Below are 19,173 nucleotides of genomic sequence, written 5' to 3' on the forward strand. Positions count from 1 at the left end.
GCCCTTTCTCTCGCTCTCATTCAACCACTCACTCAAGGTTCGTCATCCCCTCTCACTTGCTCAATTTATTGGAAAGGATTCAGTTTGTGGTGCAATTGTGGCGGTGTCAATGCTAAAGAAGGAATTTCACAACAAATCAAAGGTGAGTGATTTATTTTGTTTGGTGAAATGCATTGTGTTCTCTCTCCACTAAATGACAACCACTTAGTCATTATTTATTCAATTTGGTGCGATTGTAAATAACTCATATGAAGTTACTGTCATTTTTGCATTGTGATCTCAAAAACTAATTATATTTTCTTATCTTGAGTGCAACGTTGACATGGACACCATTGCATTCATCACTATTTGTGATGGTTGAGAAATTTTTATTGGTAGTGATTAGTGGGAATATATTGGTGGAAATATTGGTACTATCCTTGTTGATGTAAGTAGACTATCATATATTAATTTCAGGACAGAAATAGTGCAATATTTAGGATATAAGCGATCATTTTTTGTGGAAATGTTGGTACTATCCTTGTCGGTGGTGGAACTACTAGTACAAGCGATTATTTTTTCACAAATGTTTTCCAAATTTTAATTTTTTCGTGAAACAAATGCACCGTAAAATATAACAAGAAATAAGAGAATTCACCAATAAATTAATAGTCGAAATCCACTTTCTTGCAAGACTATACTTTGGGTGGAGCTAGGGACGAATAGTTAGGCTTAACTTGATGATTACTTCAAATCGACTCATCTAGTTTTGAATCAAGTTTGAGCTCAAATTTCTTAATTATTTGTTGAATCCAATAGTCACCTCAACAAGCTGACGAGGTTAATCCAATTTCTATTTTTTTTTTTTTTTTTTTGCAGATATATTAATAACTTCAAAAAATAGACAACAAAAGGTCTTCAAAGTTACATTATACATCCATATTTCCTGGCTATTTTTTGGATTGAGCTCAAGCTCGAGTTCCTTCACAAACTGATTGTAACCGAGTCGAAGTTGAGTCAAGTATATAGATTCTTATCTAAAGGAGCTCAAGTAGGGGATTACATATTAGACCCATTCAAATCTAATTTCAAGCACCGGGTATAAAAGTTGAATCAAGCTCGAGCTTGGTGATGTATCTCTACGTTTCAGTTCACCTTTCCATTGATTTTCAGTTAGTGTCTATTTACTGCTTAAGCTAGTTAGATTCCCTTTAGTAATGATTATAAAATAAAAGGTCCATTTATGTATATTTATACAACCTTGATTTTCTAGGAGTGTCTCTTTACTATTTAGGCTAGCTAGCATCCCTTTAGTTATGGTTTTAAAGATTTCTCATTATATGTTTTTCTGCATCCCTCAGTAATTTCATTATCAGTTTGCTGATCCTGTCTCAGGATGACGAAGGCAAGTATGCAACATTGGAAGATGATTCTAGGTCCCTTTATTTTGTGGGAAATTTGTGTTCGAAAAATAGTAATCTCATTTTTCAGCTATTAGATTGCTTAAAAAGTAAATTGATGGAAAGTCTCTTACGGAAAATCTATACTTATATTCGGGGAAATGACTCTTCCGAAACTCGGAAACTATTTTTCAAAGTACGACTAGACTCTAACGCTTGGACCCTTGTGGCCCGGCCCAATACCTTCAACGCTAAGCTCGGATCCTCCAACACCAGACATACCAGCTTATGCTCAAGAAAATGGCAAATGAGGTGATGGCGTACTCGACGGTTTTCATCGTTTGCTGAAGTCCCAAAGACATCCAACCGGTAAACTGGAAGTTCAAGGATGCTCTTAGGTTAACAACCAGTCATTCAAATGATACTTAGTCTTGCCTCCATTTTCACGGGTGAAGAACATGTCTGCACATTGTTCACTTCCCACTTTGCATATGCCAAACGTTACAAGTTGAAATTTTAACGATTAACAGTCGAACATGATTTTTCCTAACATTTTCACAGATACAGATCTATAAAAGCATCACTCCTTTCTCCGGTAAGATCTCCATCAGAGCAGCATTAAAAATTGACAAGCTAATTTCTGAGATAAATATGAGTAATTCTAGTCTGAGAGCACATGATAGGGTTCCAAGGATTTAGAAATTTCAAGCACCCCAAGAAGTCTCAACTCTAATGTAAGACATCTAACGTTCAAGATAAATTAATACTAGAGGACCAGAGTGGATGAGATTGAGACAAATTTTCTGGCTGGTCTGCTTCATGACTAAAGCAAATGGCAGTCAAAAACTTCAGAAAACAACTTTGACAATCTAAGGCAATACAGAGATCATATAAAAGCATCACATATGAAGTCATCGTGTTATATAACAAAACTCAAAGCAATGACAGAAGCAACAGATGGCAAAACAACCCAGCATTGAGGAGGACTGCTGCAGAAAACTTACAGGTCACTGCTTACTTTGCGCATGCCACTTTTCTATACTGCTATACCAGTTCCACTGAAAGAACAAACCGGCAAGATGGACAATACCAGCACTGACCACCTCCACGAATGCCATGACGTACGATCTTTGAGGAGACAAACCAGCGGTCGCAACTGCTAGCAAGTAGCCCTCGAAGTTGCAAGGTACAATAAAACTGCCAGATTTAATTCCATTTAATGTCTTCTCTGCAACTTCATCCGCTTTCATTGCACCAGAAGAAGCAGCTATGATGCTTGTCAGCGGAGGTCTTTTCTTATTTTCTGCAGTCAGGAAATGATGTATAAATAATTGTCCATAGGAAACAAAACTAATCCAAGAGCATAGGCAAGAAAAATAAAACACAATTTGCTAGTGTGGCCTCAGCATTCAATTCTTGACAGCACTCAGAGCACAGGAGATACGGACATAAGGCCAGTCATACAAATGCATATGCCTTTTAGGTACTAATTTATGGGCCAGAGCTGTTGCCATTAATAGCTAGAGACAATGTCTATTATAAAATGCCCAATATAACAATAGATGAAAATGCATTCCTGCAGTTAAGTTAGAAAGCATCTATCAAGAGCAGGTAAGAGATCATGAGCTAGGAAACAAGTAGATGCAGCTTAATCAAAGTTAGCTGGAATCATGCATGCTAACTCGATCATTCTACACTCTTGTGCGGTAGAAACAACTACATGCTTCTCATCATCCAATCATGATCGATGAAACCAGCGGAAAGCCCGGGGATTGCAGAGCAGCAACTACTGTGAAAGAAATAAAAGAACTATTTGGAAAGCAATTGATTTGTTTCTCCTTCGATCATTTATGGAAGTTTGTAGCGAATCAACAGTCATTTACATATCTAAATTCTACCAAATTCAGATTATCTTGTTCCAATAAAGTCAGCTAACTACACAGATTCCACAAGCAATATATGGTCAAAGCATTTGATCCTCAGCAATTGCAAAGCAGTACAACTTAAAGCACTACACCAGGGCAATCTGCAAGAGGGGAATTCACAACGATATACCTTCCACTAGTCCAGGAGTATCAGTATCTGGTGGGAAAACAAGTGAAACATGGATGTCGTCGGCGATAATCTCTTGTTGCAGCGCCTCCGCCAATCCTCGGAGCCCGAATTTGCTCGCGGAGTAAGCAGTGTAGCCGTAGATCCCCACCTACCAGCAATCGCCCAATAACCAATTCAATTCAACGCATGGAAATAAAGCAAAGCTAGAATGCTCTCACGGCGAGCTATAGCAGGAATTACCTGACCGGCCTGAGAGGACATGAGGGCAATCGAGGCCGGCCTCCGGTCGGTCCTCGCTTTCATCGCCGGCAAGAACGCCTTGATCATGTTGAAGCTCCCGATCAGGTTGACGTCTATCATGAACCTGACCTCCTCCAGCTCCTGCTTGGCCAGCTCCCCGGGGACGAACACCCCCTGGTTCACCACCAGCACGTCCACCGGCCCGGCCTCCTCCGCGGCCCGCCGCACGGCGTCGAAGTCGCGGACGTCGGCGGAGAAGGTCGCGACGTCGATCCCCGTGGCGAGGCGGATGGCCTGCTTTGCCTCCTCCAGCTTGGCCTGGGACCGGGCGAGGATCGAGACGCGGGCGCCCTCCGCGGCGGCGCGGTGGGCGAGGGCGAGGCCGATGCCGCTGGAGCCGCCGGTGATGAACACGTGGCGGTTCTTGAGGGGGATCCTGACGGGGCGGGGGCGGACGATGAGGGAGAGGAGGAGGAGGAGGAGGGCGGGGAGGAGGAGGAGGGCGACGAGGGAGAGGAGGGAGAGCGCCGCCATCGCCGGAGAGGGGCTTCGGAGCTCGAGCTCGGGCGATGACGGTGGCGGCGGCGGCGGCGGGGGCAGAGGGAGATGCGGGAGGGGAACGGACGGTAATGATGCGTGACGGAGGGGTGGGGATCGATCGGGCGGGCTTTTCTAACCGTTCGATGAGATCGAGAGCGTAGACCGAGGAATCAATCTGTTCTCAATTTGGGAGGGGAAATCGAGGCATGCGATGTGGACAGATTAGTGCATTGAAACTAAGAATATTATTTTATTGAATATAATTAATCAGTATTTGGAGACCCTAGTTAAGAAAATCCATGGGACGGTACCCTATTAACCCATCGATTTTGTCCCAAACAAATTTTCAACAAGCATTTTTTTTTATAGTAGCCAACAAAAATCATAAATTATATCCACTATGACAGAATCACATGAAATTTTTTATTGTGACATAAAAATTCCAAAATATACTCATTAGGACGCATTTATTTTCCATCAAGATTCCATTAGATTATTTATCAACCAAAATAAAGTCGTACTTAATCACACGTGTGTTATGTTAACATTATTTGTTTTCTAGAGTCAATGTAGGAAAATTTTTAATAATTCTAATCTTTTGCGGAACAAGTTCATAGAAGGGGATCAATTTGGAACAAGAAATGGAGACATGGGATGTGGACAAATTAGTGTATTGAAAATAAGAATATTTCTTTCTTAAAAGTAATTAATCAGTGTGTGGACAAACCATCATTAAGAAAATCCATGATACAGTCTCCAACTAACCGATTGATTTTATCCAATTTTTTTTTTACAAGCATCCTTTTTTTATTTTTTGGTATAACATAATAGAACACTGGTATTTGAGAAATCATTTTTCTTCCAAGAATCTAAACTATTTGGAAAGGAAATAAGTCACGAAAAATCTTAAATTATATCCATTATGACATATTTATCATGAATTTTTAATTGTGGTATAAAAAAGCCCAAACTATACCTATTAAGATACATTTACTTTCCGTTAGATAGTTTGACAGCCAAAATGAGGTCATTTTTATTTTATTTAAGTCACGTGTACGTTATATCAACATTGTTTGTTTTTTAATATTCATGTAGCTAGATTTTTAACGATTCTAATCTTTTGTGCAAGAAGTTCATATAAGAGGGTCGATTTGGGAGGGGAAATCGAGGCATTGGATGTGGACAAATTAGCACATCAAATCATTAAGAAAATCTGTGGTATAATCTCCTATTAACTTATTGATTTTGTACCAAAAGAATTTTCTACATGCATCCTTTTTTTTTTGGGTATAGCAGAACATTGGTATTTGAGAAATCATTTTTGTTCCAAGAATCTAGACTATTCGAAAAGAAAAAAAAAAAACCCACCAAAAATCTTAAATTATATTCATTATGATAGATTTATCATAAACTTTTAATTGTGACATAAAAAATCCCAAACTATATCTATTATGACACATTTACTTTTCGTTAGATGATTTGTCAACCAAAATAATGTCCTTTTTACTTCATCTAAGTCACGTGTATATTAACACTGTTTGTATCTAATGTTCATGTAGGCAGATTTTTAACTATTATAATCTTTTGTGCAACAAGTTCGTATAAGAGGATCAACGTGGGAGGGGAAATCAAGGCATGGGATGTGTAAAAATTAGCGTATGAATCGTTAAGAAAATCCAAGGTATGATCTCCTATTAACAAATCGATTTTGTCCCAAAAGAATTTTCGGCATGCATCTTCTTCTTTTTTTTTTGGATATAGCAGAACATTGGTATTTGACAAATCATGTTTCTTCCAAAATTCCAGACTTTTAAGAAAGGAAAAAAGCCAACAAAAATCATAAATTATATCTACTTTGACAAATTTACCATAAACTTTTTATTGTGACATAAAAAGCCCTAAACTATGCCTACTTGGACACATTTACCTTCCGTCAAGGTTCCATTAGATGATTTGTTGGCCAAAATAAGGTTGTTTTTATTTCACTTAAATTACGTATGTATTATGTCAACACTATTTGTATTCTAACTTCTATCCAAGCAAATTTTTAATGATTCCGATCTTTTGCGACAACAAGTTCATATAAGAGGATCAATTTGGGGGGGGAATAAAGACATGGGATGTGGGCAGATTACAGATTAACATATTGAAAATAAGAATATTTGTTTATTAAATATATTTAATCAGTGTCCTGAGATCCTCATTAAGAAAGTCCATGGTATAAAGGGTAGGATTGCTGGAGATGGCCAGTGAAGGTCGCTAATCTTAGGCAAGGGTGACTAGTCCTCCTAGCACCTAGGTGATTGTGTGGGCTGACGAGGCTCACCCAAAACTAGGTTGAGGGTGCCCATGTTTGCTGGCCTTTGGTGATGGTGCTGGCATTGCCCCTCTGGTAAGGGCCTCGATATTCTTTTTTTTACAAATTTTTAATAAATTTTGCCCTTACATTTTTAATCTAATTTACATAATATTTTAAGGAGACTATAATAAAAAAAAATGCCCCATATGAGAGAGAAAATAATTGTAAAAATATAATGTCAATATTTTTCGTTAGCCAACTTAATCATGTTAATGGAAGAACTTGCATCAATTTGACAATTTTTAGAATTTAATTGTACTTTTTGAAAATTTTAGAGTGTAATTGCCTTTTTATAATGAGTTTTAGAACTTCTAATATACTTATCACATCATTAAATTATTGTTTTGTCATATTTAAACTTCTCTTTGATCATTTATCCTAAATTTTAACAAATGGACAAATGAAAATATCTTTAAATGATGTAGTAATGTATATAAATTAATCTGATATGTAAAAATGTGTGTTGTGGTTTTCAAGAAAATGTGACCCTACTTTTTTATCTCATTGAATTGTTGTTTGGGGATTATTTATATACTTTTGCATGTGCATTAAAATGAACGGGCTGGCGATGTGTCCTAGGACGTCGCTTTTTAATCGACTATAGAGGGATGGGTACGTGCTTGGAGGATCGGGGCGTGACAAATTTATACTTAATTGTATGTATAATTTAACCCCAACTCATATGCACCAATATCTTTTATATAGAAATATATCTTTATATTTGCTGTGCGCTCTGATTTAATCTTCCAAAGAGATTTTTGGAAGCACTAATCTAAATGCCCTCGAGATCCGAACTAGACCAATCAAAGTTATTTGACATAAGAATAATCTAGTAGATGAAAGCTTTAGGTCTAAAGTAAGAGATCTACTTGCCACTCGACCATAGAGCACAACATCATACTAACAATTAATAAATAATATCATTTTAGCAAAAAAAAATTAACAAATAATATCACATATCATTCCGAGTCACTATAATTTAGAAACTACCAATCACTTATTTCTTAGTTATTTACATTTTCATAAAAAAAATTAAATCACTTGAGGAACACAACATATATTCTACATAATTTAAGTGCTTGTAATTGATAACTAATTCACCTATTGCAACCATGCACGGTGATGTAGATTCACAAGCATATCAAGAATCCACATACTCATGAAAGCAATTGCAAGCACCAAGCAACCATGTCAATTTTCCTTTAACACTTGCCCACTACAGTAGTAAGGAAATCAACATACTCAAAACAATGAGTTCTCACATGCACTTATTTCTGTTTACACTAAAAAAAATGACAAACTTTTTATTATTATCAATGTGTGAAAAACTTAGTTAATGAGAACATAATTTGATTATTTATGAACATAATCATTGGTAACTTAAAGAGAATCAAAATTTCATCATTGAAGATATTGATGACATACGACATGAAGATATCGACGAGAACCTTGAAGTTAATCAAAGGAATCATCGACGTCAACGGTAAGCAATTGACAAGAGCATAATCGCTGGTTGGTCATTTTGCCTCCTTTTTGGGATTGTTGTAACTTCTCATAACCACGAGGAAGTTATTCCTTTTCAATAACTATTTGTAACCTATGTTTGGACCCTCCATTTGTAATCTCTGTTGATAATTGTTGATCGTAGCCTTTAAATAATCACATTGTATTCTCTAGAAACACCCCCAACACACACAAACAAACAAATCTTGTTATTATTCAATTATCTTTCAATTTTTGTATTGTAGTCATAGTTGTAGTTTTCAGGTTCTCAGCATTGATTAAATTCAAGTAAAATTTGTGTATTTTCGGTTTCATTTGAAGTGAAAATATCGATTTCCTTGTGTATCTATGATTTTTCCTATTCAGAGTTAGCCCAAAACCTGTATTCTTTCACAAAACATCTTTTTGGCATGTCTTGTAAGACAATTGCAGTGAATTTGAGGATATAGAATGCCGAGAACAATGAATCATCCAAAACCTGATTGATGCTATTGTAACAACCTTGGTGATGCGGCTATCCAATCTGAGACCTCATCCTTTACAGTAGTAAGCCAAACCAAGGAGGCAATGTTGAAATCCCTTTGCATATTATAAGGAGTAGGCGAGGGTGTTAGTACCAAACCCCACTTTGAAGGCTATTCAAGAAACAATAGAATAGGATGGCAAATTACGTAGCAAAACACATATTTGATGCTATCAAACTAGAGACATTGAATCAGTCCATACTAATATTACCCAATCTGACAGTTTTCAAATATGTTCTTCCAACTCTTAATCAATTGAACAGTGGAAATAATTTAGACCAAGTAATCCCAACACTAGAGGATTTTACAAAGTACTCAAAATCTCATCTACCTTGAACCTAAAGGATAGGAATGTCAAGTCTATTGATCTATTTATGCTAAACAAAAGGGGGTAGGAAGACAAGTATATCCACTTACGAATCCTAATTAAGTGGCTAGTAGGTGCCGATAAAGAAATGATCAAGCCAATATATAGGAAGCCGCATCATGTTTGGGTTGACCCTAGACCTTACCCAAGAGAATTCAAAACTCCCGATTTTGTTGTTTTCACTAGCTAAAGATGGTGACTACTACATGTTGGTCAACTTATTGCCTAATGTGGAGAGGAAGGAACAAATGAATTCTTGAGACTCAGGTGTTCCTTTTGCCTTCATCAAAAACTGCCTTTACTTCATATATAAATTTATCTCCTAATTCAGTTCATACTTTGGCTAAGATAGAAGAATAATAACATTCTCCATTTGACAGAATGACATCTAAGGTACCGATTATTGATTTGACTTGAATCTATCAATATGATAATGAGTTAGTCAATGAGTTTGTTGCTTGATTCAAGGGGATTAGAAATAGATGCCTCGCTTCACTCTTAGAGAAAGAATTCACAAATATGCCTTCCGGTGGATTGAAATTCAATCCTGGAGAAAAAATTTAAAGTCAAAATTTTGTAGATTTAATCCAATTGGCAATGAGAGTGTCTAAGTATAAGCAATTATTTAAGGACAAAGATAGAAAGCCACATGAAGACAATACAAAATGTGTCTTTTGTGGAAAAATATGAGTTAGATAATGAATCTGACCAAAATAAAATTCACCAAGGAAAAATCAAATTTGTTGATGACCAGGCGGCTCATGATGACTCATGATTATCTATCTAAAAGAATCGAATGATCAATGAATCATTTATTTCTTTAAAGGCGGCATTTACTTACACGAAAAAATGATCAACTTTTGATTATTATCAACAAGATTTCAGCAATGAGAGTATAGTCTAGTCATTTATGAATAGAATTATCAGTAACTCACAGAGAATTGATAGTTTGATAGTGAAATTATTGCTGAAAACCTTGAAGTTGATCAATGAAGTCACTGAATCAACAACAAACAATTGACAAGAGGATAACCACCGGTTGATTATTTAGTCGCTATTTTAGTATAATTGTCACTTTTCATAACCACTAGGAAGTTATTTCTCTTTCGGTAAACTTTTGTAACCTATATTCGTAACCACCATAGGTAATTGTCGATCATAGCTTTTAAATAATCATATCATACTCTTTGAAAACCCCTTAACACCAACAAACAAATCTTGTTATCTTGTGATTATCTTTCAATTATTGTATTTTAGTCATGGTTGTAGTTTTCAAATCCTCATTATCGATTAAATTCCAGTGTTATATCTTTATATCCTTTGACTTATTTGTTGATTATATTTCAGCAAAAGTTTTATGCTTTTAGTTCCATTTGAAGTGAAATCATTGGTCTCTTTGTGTACGTGAAAATCTATTTAGAGTCATTGCATAATTTGTCTTCTCTCATAAAAAAATGAAGAATGACTTTTGGTAAAAGATATTTCATCGTTGATGGAAATTCTGGTGAAACACTTTCAAAAAATATTATTTAAGTTCGTTCAAGATAATGGGAATAATGACACTAAAAGTGCAAAAAGCTTCATATGACACTTATTTTAGTGTCATAAGTTTTCACTGGCTTACTTAAGTGTTAAATCGGAAAGTCCAACGTGGACTTTTAAGGTGGCTTGCCTAAACAATGTCACACGAAGCTTCACACATTCTCGCAAAATAGATAGAGTCATGAAGCTTCATTCAATGCTAGTGTTTTGTCCTCTCTCCCTCTTGCTATCGTTGACTGTTCAAAGTCATCAATTGATGTTGCTCGGTCGCAATCACTTGCTTGCTCATGTGCCCTTTCTCTCGCTCTCATTCAATCTCTCGCTCAAGGTTCATCATCCTCTCTCACTTACTCAATTTGTTGGAAAGGATTCGGTTCGTGGTGGATTGTGGCGATGTCAATGCTAAAGAAGGAATCTCACAATAAATCAAAGGTGAGTGATTTATTTTGTTTGGTGAAATGCATTGTGTTCTTTGTCCACTAAATGACAACCACTTAGTCATTGTTTATTCAATTTGGTACAATTGTAAAGACCTCATATGAAGTTACTGTCCTTTCTGCATTGTGATCCCAAAAACTAATTATATTTTCTTATCTTGAGTGCAACGTTGACATGGACACCATTGCATCCATCACTGTTTGTGATGGTTGAGAAATTTTTATTGGTAGTGATTAGTGGGAATATATAGGTAGAAATGTTGGTACTATCCTTGTTGATGTAAGTAGACAGTCATATATTAATTTCAGATGTAGTGCAATATTTAAGATATAAGCGATCATTTTTTGTAGAAATGTTGGTACTATCCTTGTTGGTGGAATTGTTAGTACAATTTTTTTCGTTAATGATGAAATTTTATTTATTTATCCATTTTTGTAAGCAATACAAGCGATCATTTTTTTCAAAAATATTTTCCAAATTTTAATGTTTCTATGAAACAAATGCACCCTAAAATATAACAAGAAATAAGAGAATTCGAAAGTAAATTAATAGTTGAAATTTGCTTTCTTGCAAGAATAGACTTTGGATGGAGCTAGGGACGAATAGTTAAGCTTAACTTGATGGTTACTTCAAATTGACTCATCTAGTTTTGAATCAAGTTTGAGCTCAAATTTCTTAATTATCTATCGAGTTGAGCTTGAGGTTGCCAATAGTCACCTCAGCAAATTGACGAGGTTAATCCAATTTCTATTTTTTTTTGTAGAGATATTAATAACTTCAAAAAATAGACACCAAAAGCTCTTCAAAGTTGCATAATACATCCATATTTCCTGGCTATTTTTTGGATTGAGCTCAAGCTCGAGTTCCTTCACAAGTTGATTGCAACCGAGTTGAAGTTGAGTCAAGTATATAGATTGTTCTCTAAAGGAGCTCAAGTAGGGGATTACATATTAGACCCATTCAAATCTAATTTCGAGCACCAAGAACAAAAGTTGAATAAAGCTCGAGCTTGGTTGATGTATCTCTACGTTTCAGTTCACCTTTCCATTGATTTTCAGTTAGTGTCTATTTACTACTTAAGCCAATTATGGCGCATTTGGTAACATTTCTATTTCAGGGAACAATTTTTGAACAGAAATAGATTTTTTTTTGTTTCTGTTCCCGAGAACAATTTCTGAATATAAGAACAATGCTTGGTTACTACAAAAATTTATATTCCAGAAATAAAAATGCATTTGGTAAACTTGTATAATTTTATTTTTCTTTTAATTTTTCAATATTTTTATTACATTTTTCTTTTTCTTTTTTCCTTCTTTATCTTTGTGGACAGTCGCCGACCACAGGCTAGGTGAGCTCCGGCAAGCTCGCCGAAGCCTCACCGGTGGCCTTAGTGGCCAAGTGAGCCTCACATTGCCTAGGTGAGTTTGAGCCTCACCACTGCCTCAACCTCGCCTAGGCAAGAAGAAGAAGAAGGAGGAGGAGGAGGAAGCTCGCCGAAGCCTCACCAGTGGCCTCGGTGGCCAAGTGAGCCTCACATTGCCTAGGTGAGTTTGAGCCTCACCAGTGGCCTCAACCTCGCCTAGGCAAGAAGAAGAAGAAGAAGAAGAATGAGGAGGAGGAGGAGGAGGAGGAGGAGGAGGAGGAGAAGAAGGAGAAGAAGAAGAAGAGAAAAATTTTTTCTCAAAATTGTTCCCGAAAATAAAAAGCAACTTTTATCTACTTCTTATTTCTGTTCCAAATCTGTTCTCGGGAACCAAAGTTTTACTAAACACGTTTCAGTTCTTTTTTTTGTTCCCCGGAACAAAAGAACATAAATTTTTGTTCCGGGGAACAGAAACAATTTTAAACAAACAGGACCTTAGCTTCCCTTTAGTTATGATTATAAAATAAAAGGTCAATTTCTGTATATTTATAAAACCTTGATTTTCTAGGAGTGTCTCTTTACTCTTTAGGCTAGTTAGCATTCCTTTAGTTATGGTTTTAAAGATTTCTCGTTATATGTTTTTCTGATAATTTCATTATCAGTTTATTGATCTTGTCTCAGAATGACGAAGGCAAGTATGCAACATTGGAAGATGATTCTAGGTCCCTTTATTTTGTGGGAAATTTGTGTTCAAAAAATATTTATCTCATTTTTCAGCTATTAAATTGCTTAAAAAAGCAAATTGATGGAAAGTCTCTTACGGAAAATCTATACTTATATTTGGGGAAATGACTTCCGAAACTCAGAAACTATTTTTCAAAATAGTAAGACTAGACTCGAATGCTTGGACCTCGGATGGGACATTTGGACTTGGGTACCAAGACCGGGCCGAGGACCCTTGTGGCCGGGCCCAATACCTTCAACGCTAAGCTCGGATCCCCCAAAGCCAGACTTACCGGCTTATGCTCAAGAAAATGGCAAATGAAGCGATGGCGCATTCGACGGTTTTCGTCGTTTGCACTTTGCTGTAGTCCCAAAGACATACAACCGGTAAACTGGAAGTTCAAGGATGCTCTTAGGTTAACAACCAGTCATTCAAATGATACTTAGTCTTGCCTCCATTTTCGCAGGCGAAGAACATGTCTGCGCATTGTTCACTTCCCACTTTGCATATGCCAAACGTTACAAGTTGAAATTTTAACGATTAACAGTCGAACATGATTTTTTCTAACATTTTCACAGATACAGATCTATAAAAGCATCACTCCTTTCTCCGGCAAGATCTCCATGAGAGCAGCATTAAAAATTGACAAGTTAATTTCCGAGAGAAATATGAGTAATTCTAGTCTGAGAGCACATGATAGGGTTCCAAGGATTTAGACTTTTCAAGCACACCAAGAAGTCTCAACTCTAAAGTAAGACATGTAACGTTCAAGAGAAATTAATACTGGAGGACCAGAGGGGATGAGATTGAGACAAATTTTCTGGCTGGTTTGCTTCATGACTAAAGTAAATGGCAGTCAAGAACTTCAGAAAACAACTTTGACAATCTAAGGCAATACAGAGATCAAATAAAAGCATCGCATATGAAGTCATCGTGTTATATAACAAAACTCAAAGCAATGACAGCAGCAGATGGCAAAACAACCCAGCGTTGAGGAGGACTACTGCAGAAAACTTACAGGTCACTGCTTACTTTGCGAGTGCCAGTTTTCTATACTGCTATACCAGCTCCACTGAAAGAACAAACAGGCAAGACGGACAATACCAGCACTGACCATCTCCACGAATGCCATGACGTACGATCTTTGAGGAGAGACACCACCAGTCAAAATTGCTAGCAAGTAGCCCTCGAAGTTGCAAGGTACAATAAAACTGCCAGATTTAATTCCATTTATTGTCTTCTCTGCAACTTCATCCGCTTTCATTGCACCAGAAGAAGCAGCTATGATGCTTGTCAGCGGAGGTCTTCTCTTATTTTCTGCAGTCAGGAAATGATGTATAAATAATTGTCCATAGGAAAAAAAAAAGGATGGACTAATCCAAGAGCATAGACAAGAAAAATAAAACACAATTTGCTAGCGTGGCCTCAGCATTCAATTCTTGACGGCACTCAGAGCAATGGAGATACGGTCAGCCATACAAACGCATGTGCCTTTTAGGTACTAATTTATGGGCCAGAGCTGTTGCCATTAATAGCTAGAGACACTGTCTATTAGAAAATGCCCAATATAACAATAGATGAAAATGCATTCCTGCAGTTAAGTTAGAAAGCATCCATCAAGAGCAGGTAAGAGATCACGAGCTGGGAAACAAGTAGATGCAGATCGAAGTTAGCTGGAATCATGCATGCTAACTCTATTATTCTACACTCTTGTGCGGTAGAAACAACTACATGCTTCTCATCATCCAATCGTGATCGATGAAACCAGCGGAAAGCCCGGGGATTGCAGAGCAGCAACTACTGTGAAGAAATAAAAGAACTCTAAGATTTGGAAAGCAATTGATTTGCTTCTCGTTTGATCATTTATGGAAGTTCCTAGTGAATCAACTGTCATTTACATATCTAAATTCTACTAAGGGTGTGTTTGTTTCACATAAAACTCAATGGTAAAGGAAAATGTTTTCTGCGAAAGCATTTTCTAAGAATATGGTTTATTTTCCTTTGTTTAGTAATGTATAATTGAAAATGTTTTCTATCATTTGGATCCCATTAAATAATTTCACACTTCATCACAGGAAAAAAAAAATGAATTTTCAATTTAAAAAACTTCAAAATTTTAATATTATTGTTTTTGATTTACTTTTATTTTTTATTTTCTTTCTTTTTATTTCCTTTTTTTTTTTTTTTCTTTTTTTCACTTCTCAGCTTCCTCACGCCATCCCTTCTACTTCCTCGGCGGTTTGTTCTCGGCTTGCTTATAAAGGATGAGCTCCGGTGTCGCCAAAGCGCGAGCTCGCTAGCTGGCCTCTAGAGGTTGCGAGCTCGCCCAATCTAGCGATGCTTGAGCCTCATCGTTGGAGGCCACAAGCTCACCCGATTTAGCAAGGCTAGAGGCTTATCAGCCTCAGGCAAACTCAAGCCTTGTTGTCGAAGGTCATAAGATCGCTCGATCTGGTGAGACCAAAACTCACCGGTCGTCCTTGTGGCCGGTGACGGGTGAAAAAGAAGCTAAAAGAAAAAGGAAGAAAAGAAAAAGAAGAAAATTCGAATTTTTTATTTTTATTTTTATAATGTTTTCCTAATTTTAAAAAATCAAAAAATCAAATTCAGTTTTTTTAAATATATTTTTATAAGAATAATTGTTTGTAAATTAAGCATCAAATTTAAGCTCTGGTAGATTCAGAAAACGTTTTCCGGTCCTTTCAAAAGGGAAATCATTTTCTTAAATTTAAATTTTGCTAGGAAAACATTTTTTGTTGACTAGGAAAACGTTTTTCATTGATTCATTTTCCCGATCGACCCAAACACTAAAAAATGAAGAAAATATTTTCCCCGAAAATGTATCCCGCGAAACAAACGCACCCTAAATTCAAATTATCTTCTTCCAGCACAGTTGGCTAACTACACAGATTCCACAAGCAATATATGGTCAAAGCATTTGATCCTCACAATTGCAAAGTAGTACAACTAAAAACACTACACCGTGACGATCTGCAAGAGGCGAGTTCACAACGACATACCTTCCACTAATCCAGGAGTATCTGTATCCGGTGGGAAAACAAGCGAAACATGGATGTCGTCGGCGATAATCTCTTGTTGCAGCGCCTCCGCCAATCCTTGGAGCCCGAATTTGCTCGCGGAGTAAGCAGTGTAGCCGTAGATGCCCACCTATAGCAATCACCCCATCAGCAATTTCCATTAAAAGCATAGAGACAATGCAAAGCGAGAATGCTCTCACGGTGAGCTATAGCAGGAATTACCTGACCGGCCTGAGAGGACATGAGGGCAATCGAGGCCGGCCTCCGATCGGTCCTCGCTTTCATCGCCGGCAAGAACGCCTTGATCATGTTGAAGCTCCCGATCAGGTTGACGTCTATTATGAGCTTGACCACCTCCAGCTCCTGCTTGGCCAGCTCCTCGGCGACGAACACCCCCTGGTTCACCACCATCACGTCCACTGGCTCGGCCTCCTCCGCGACCCGTCGCAACGCATCGAAGTCGCGAACGTCCGCGGAGAACGTTGCAACGTCAATCCCTGTGGCGAGGCGGATGGCCTCCCTGGCCTCCTTCAGCTTGGCCTGGGACCGGGCAAGGATCGAGACGCGGGCGCCCTCCGCGGCGGCGCGGTGGGCGAGGGCGAGGCCAATGCCACTAGACCCGCCAGTGATGAACACGTGGCGGTTCTTGAGGGGGATCCTGACAGGGCGGGGGCGAACGATGATGGAGAGGAGGAGGAGGAGGGCGGGGAGGAGGAGGAGGGCGATGAGGGAGAGGAGGGAGAGTGCCGCCATCGCCGAAGGAGAACTTTGGATCTCGAGCTCGGGTGATAGTGTGGTGGTGGTGGTGGTGGTGAGGGCAGAGGCGGAGGGGGCAATGCGGGAAAGCAACGGATGGTGGTGATGTGTGACGGACGGGTGGGCATGTAGAAAATATTGGGCGGGTTTTACGAGAAAGTATTGCAAACCCTCAAAGGACAACATCATTTATGTGCTAGTCCATTTACGGGTTGACAACTGTCCAGCAGCAGGTTCACGTCTTCCCTCCCTTGTCATCTCGCTTCTTTCTCTCTCCTCTCTCTTCTCACTCTAAAGGATGGATGGATGGGTAATAAATGTGCAACACTCCCGCTCAAAATTTCTCTCTCCTCACTTGAATGTCTCTCTCTCCTCGTGGAAGAGCAGACGGTCTTCTCTCTCCTCTTTGCTCTCTCTTCCTCCTCCGACGGTTCATCCGGTCTAGCGATTCCTCCGACGACTGTTGCTCCCTCCCGACGATGGCCTTTCTCTCTCCACTCGACAACCTCATCTCAGCGCTCCATTCTCTTGGTGCACTTCTTCCTAAATCGCACTCTCCCGACGGTCGATTTCGCTTGCCTCTCCCACGACTTCCACGCTTTTGGCGATTCTTCCGTCGTGGTTTGGTGAGGTCTTGGGTATGCCCTCGTGCTGCATCTCTTCTTCCTTGCTCAGCAACACCGTACTGCCTCTCTCTCTGAGTGTGTCTCTTTGTGCATTATTTCATCCATGAGGCAAGCATTTCGACTAGGGTTCAGGGGTTTCACCACCCCTTCTTCGAGGTTTGTCTGGGTACCTCTCATTTTTGCATGAACCCAGTGTGAATTTTATAGTCTTTCTTTCCAAATGACTACCCTTTTCACTTCGCTCGGTCCTTCGACAATGCGACGGCAATTTCGAATCTTGGGCTTTGCTCTGTGATGCTAAGCCTTGCTTTGGTTCCTTAAAAATTTGCCGACCTTTTTGCACGTTGTAGCTTCGCAGCTGCTCTGAGATTTGTTCTATCGTCTTGCTCTGAGCGAGCGAAATGGTGTCCAAAAGGGGCGTGTCGAATTCGTCGATACCTGAGTCGGCGGTGACTTCTGAGGACAATAAAGGGAAGAAATCGAAAGAATTAGTGGCTTCAGTTCCTAGTGTTAAGATCATATATCAACAGAGAGCAGATGATGCTGCTGAGACTGCTGAAGTTAGAACAGAGGATGCTGCGAAGGATGATAAAGCAAGAAGAAAAGAAGTAACGTGGATCGATATCGGTGGAAATGAATGGCTAAGATAAAGAGTGATGAAGTCTGTGATCAACGATGGAAAATCTGTCAAAGAGGATAAACAGGGATTGCGGATTACCTCTATGAAGATATATGAAGTCGTCGGTCAGTTACAAAGTTAAAACAGAAGTTAGTTTTCTGTTAGTCTTCATCTTCCTAAATAAGGAAGATATATAGCTTCGCGAGAGATAGAGAGAGGTGTGTTCAAGAAGTCATTTTTGATATGTTCATTCTTCTTCTCGTAACTACGAAAAGATACGAGAAAAGATAGATGAGAGTATGGATTCAATATAGAGATTTTTCCTTTCAATTGATGTAAAAGATCTTGAAGTACATTGTGATCAAGTACAAAAGAGAATATACAGAGTTCTTCATTGATCAATCTCAATCTCTACATCTATATCTTCCTATTCCTGCATTCTTCAATTCTTCTGTACCAGAAGCTTCTGCATTGTTGATTCTTCTATATGAATGCATCATCTTCACATGGTATCAGAGCAGGACAATCATTTCAGCCAAAAAGGATCTATTCAGTAGCTACTTGTTTGATCGAGAAGAAGGATCTAAAGCTATACAGATTACTGTATCACGGTAACTCAGTTAGTTTTTCATAAACGAAATTGCTATCCTAGTTTTTCCATAGTTGAAAGAATACAGCAATGGCAGTAAGAGCATCGAAGTATCCCTTCCCTATACATGTGAATATTTCTAACTTTGTCACCATAAAACTTGCTGAAGACAATTTTCTTTTATGGCAAGCTCAGATCTATAGGTTTCTGAAAAGCCAAGAACTCTTTGGCTTTGTTAATGGTGATATTACACCACCTACTCGAATGCTGCAGAATGTAGTTGCAAGAGATGAAGCTGAGGCTGTAAATCCAGAATATACTGATTGGATAAAAACAGATCAGCTAGTATCCTCATGGATAAGCGGAGCTGTATCTGAGAATATACTAAGCTTAATAATTGGCTTAGAAACATCTTATGAAGCGTGGCAGACACTCTTGAATCGATTCACACAAAAATCAGCAGCAAGAGAGTTTGAGTTGAGGGGGAAACTTCAAGGCTGTCAAAAACATG

General features: G+C 38.4%; 2 protein-coding genes across 2 annotated transcripts; both read right to left on the minus strand.

Moving 5' to 3' along the window:
* Nucleotides 1-2,059: 2,059 nt before the first annotated feature.
* On the minus strand, nt 2,060-4,402 carry LOC104424660 (3-dehydrosphinganine reductase TSC10A). Its single transcript, XM_010037145.3, has 3 exons — nt 3,675-4,402; nt 3,435-3,582; nt 2,060-2,682 (listed from the first exon to the last, which is right to left on the minus strand). Exons 1-3 carry the CDS (start codon nt 4,206-4,208, stop codon nt 2,387-2,389), a joined length of 978 nt encoding a protein of 325 aa, XP_010035447.2. The 5' UTR covers nt 4,209-4,402; the 3' UTR covers nt 2,060-2,386.
* A 9,438-nt stretch (nt 4,403-13,840) lies between these two features.
* LOC104424669 (3-dehydrosphinganine reductase TSC10A) lies at nt 13,841-16,931 on the minus strand. Its single transcript, XM_010037158.3, has 3 exons — nt 16,295-16,931; nt 16,055-16,202; nt 13,841-14,351 (listed from the first exon to the last, which is right to left on the minus strand). Exons 1-3 carry the CDS (start codon nt 16,823-16,825, stop codon nt 14,056-14,058), a joined length of 975 nt encoding a protein of 324 aa, XP_010035460.1. The 5' UTR covers nt 16,826-16,931; the 3' UTR covers nt 13,841-14,055.
* Between the last annotated feature and the right edge of the window lie 2,242 nt (nt 16,932-19,173).

This window comes from Eucalyptus grandis, chromosome 2 (genome assembly GCF_016545825.1).
Source record: "Eucalyptus grandis isolate ANBG69807.140 chromosome 2, ASM1654582v1, whole genome shotgun sequence".
Lineage (NCBI taxonomy): Eukaryota > Viridiplantae > Streptophyta > Magnoliopsida > Myrtales > Myrtaceae > Eucalyptus > Eucalyptus grandis.

Coding starts and splice junctions, on each gene's coding strand:
- LOC104424660 (XM_010037145.3), bottom strand. CDS start 4,208: ATGGCGGCGCTCTCCCTCCTCTCCCTCGTCGCCCTCCTCCTCCTCCCC. Junction 3,583..3,674: donor TGTCCTCTCAGGCCGGTCAG/GTAATTCCTGCT, acceptor GATTGCTGGTAG/GTGGGGATCTACGGCTACAC. Junction 2,683..3,434: donor TACTCCTGGACTAGTGGAAG/GTATATCGTTGT, acceptor TCCTGACTGCAG/AAAATAAGAAAAGACCTCCG.
- LOC104424669 (XM_010037158.3), bottom strand. CDS start 16,825: ATGGCGGCACTCTCCCTCCTCTCCCTCATCGCCCTCCTCCTCCTCCCC. Junction 16,203..16,294: donor TGTCCTCTCAGGCCGGTCAG/GTAATTCCTGCT, acceptor TGATTGCTATAG/GTGGGCATCTACGGCTACAC. Junction 14,352..16,054: donor TACTCCTGGATTAGTGGAAG/GTATGTCGTTGT, acceptor TCCTGACTGCAG/AAAATAAGAGAAGACCTCCG.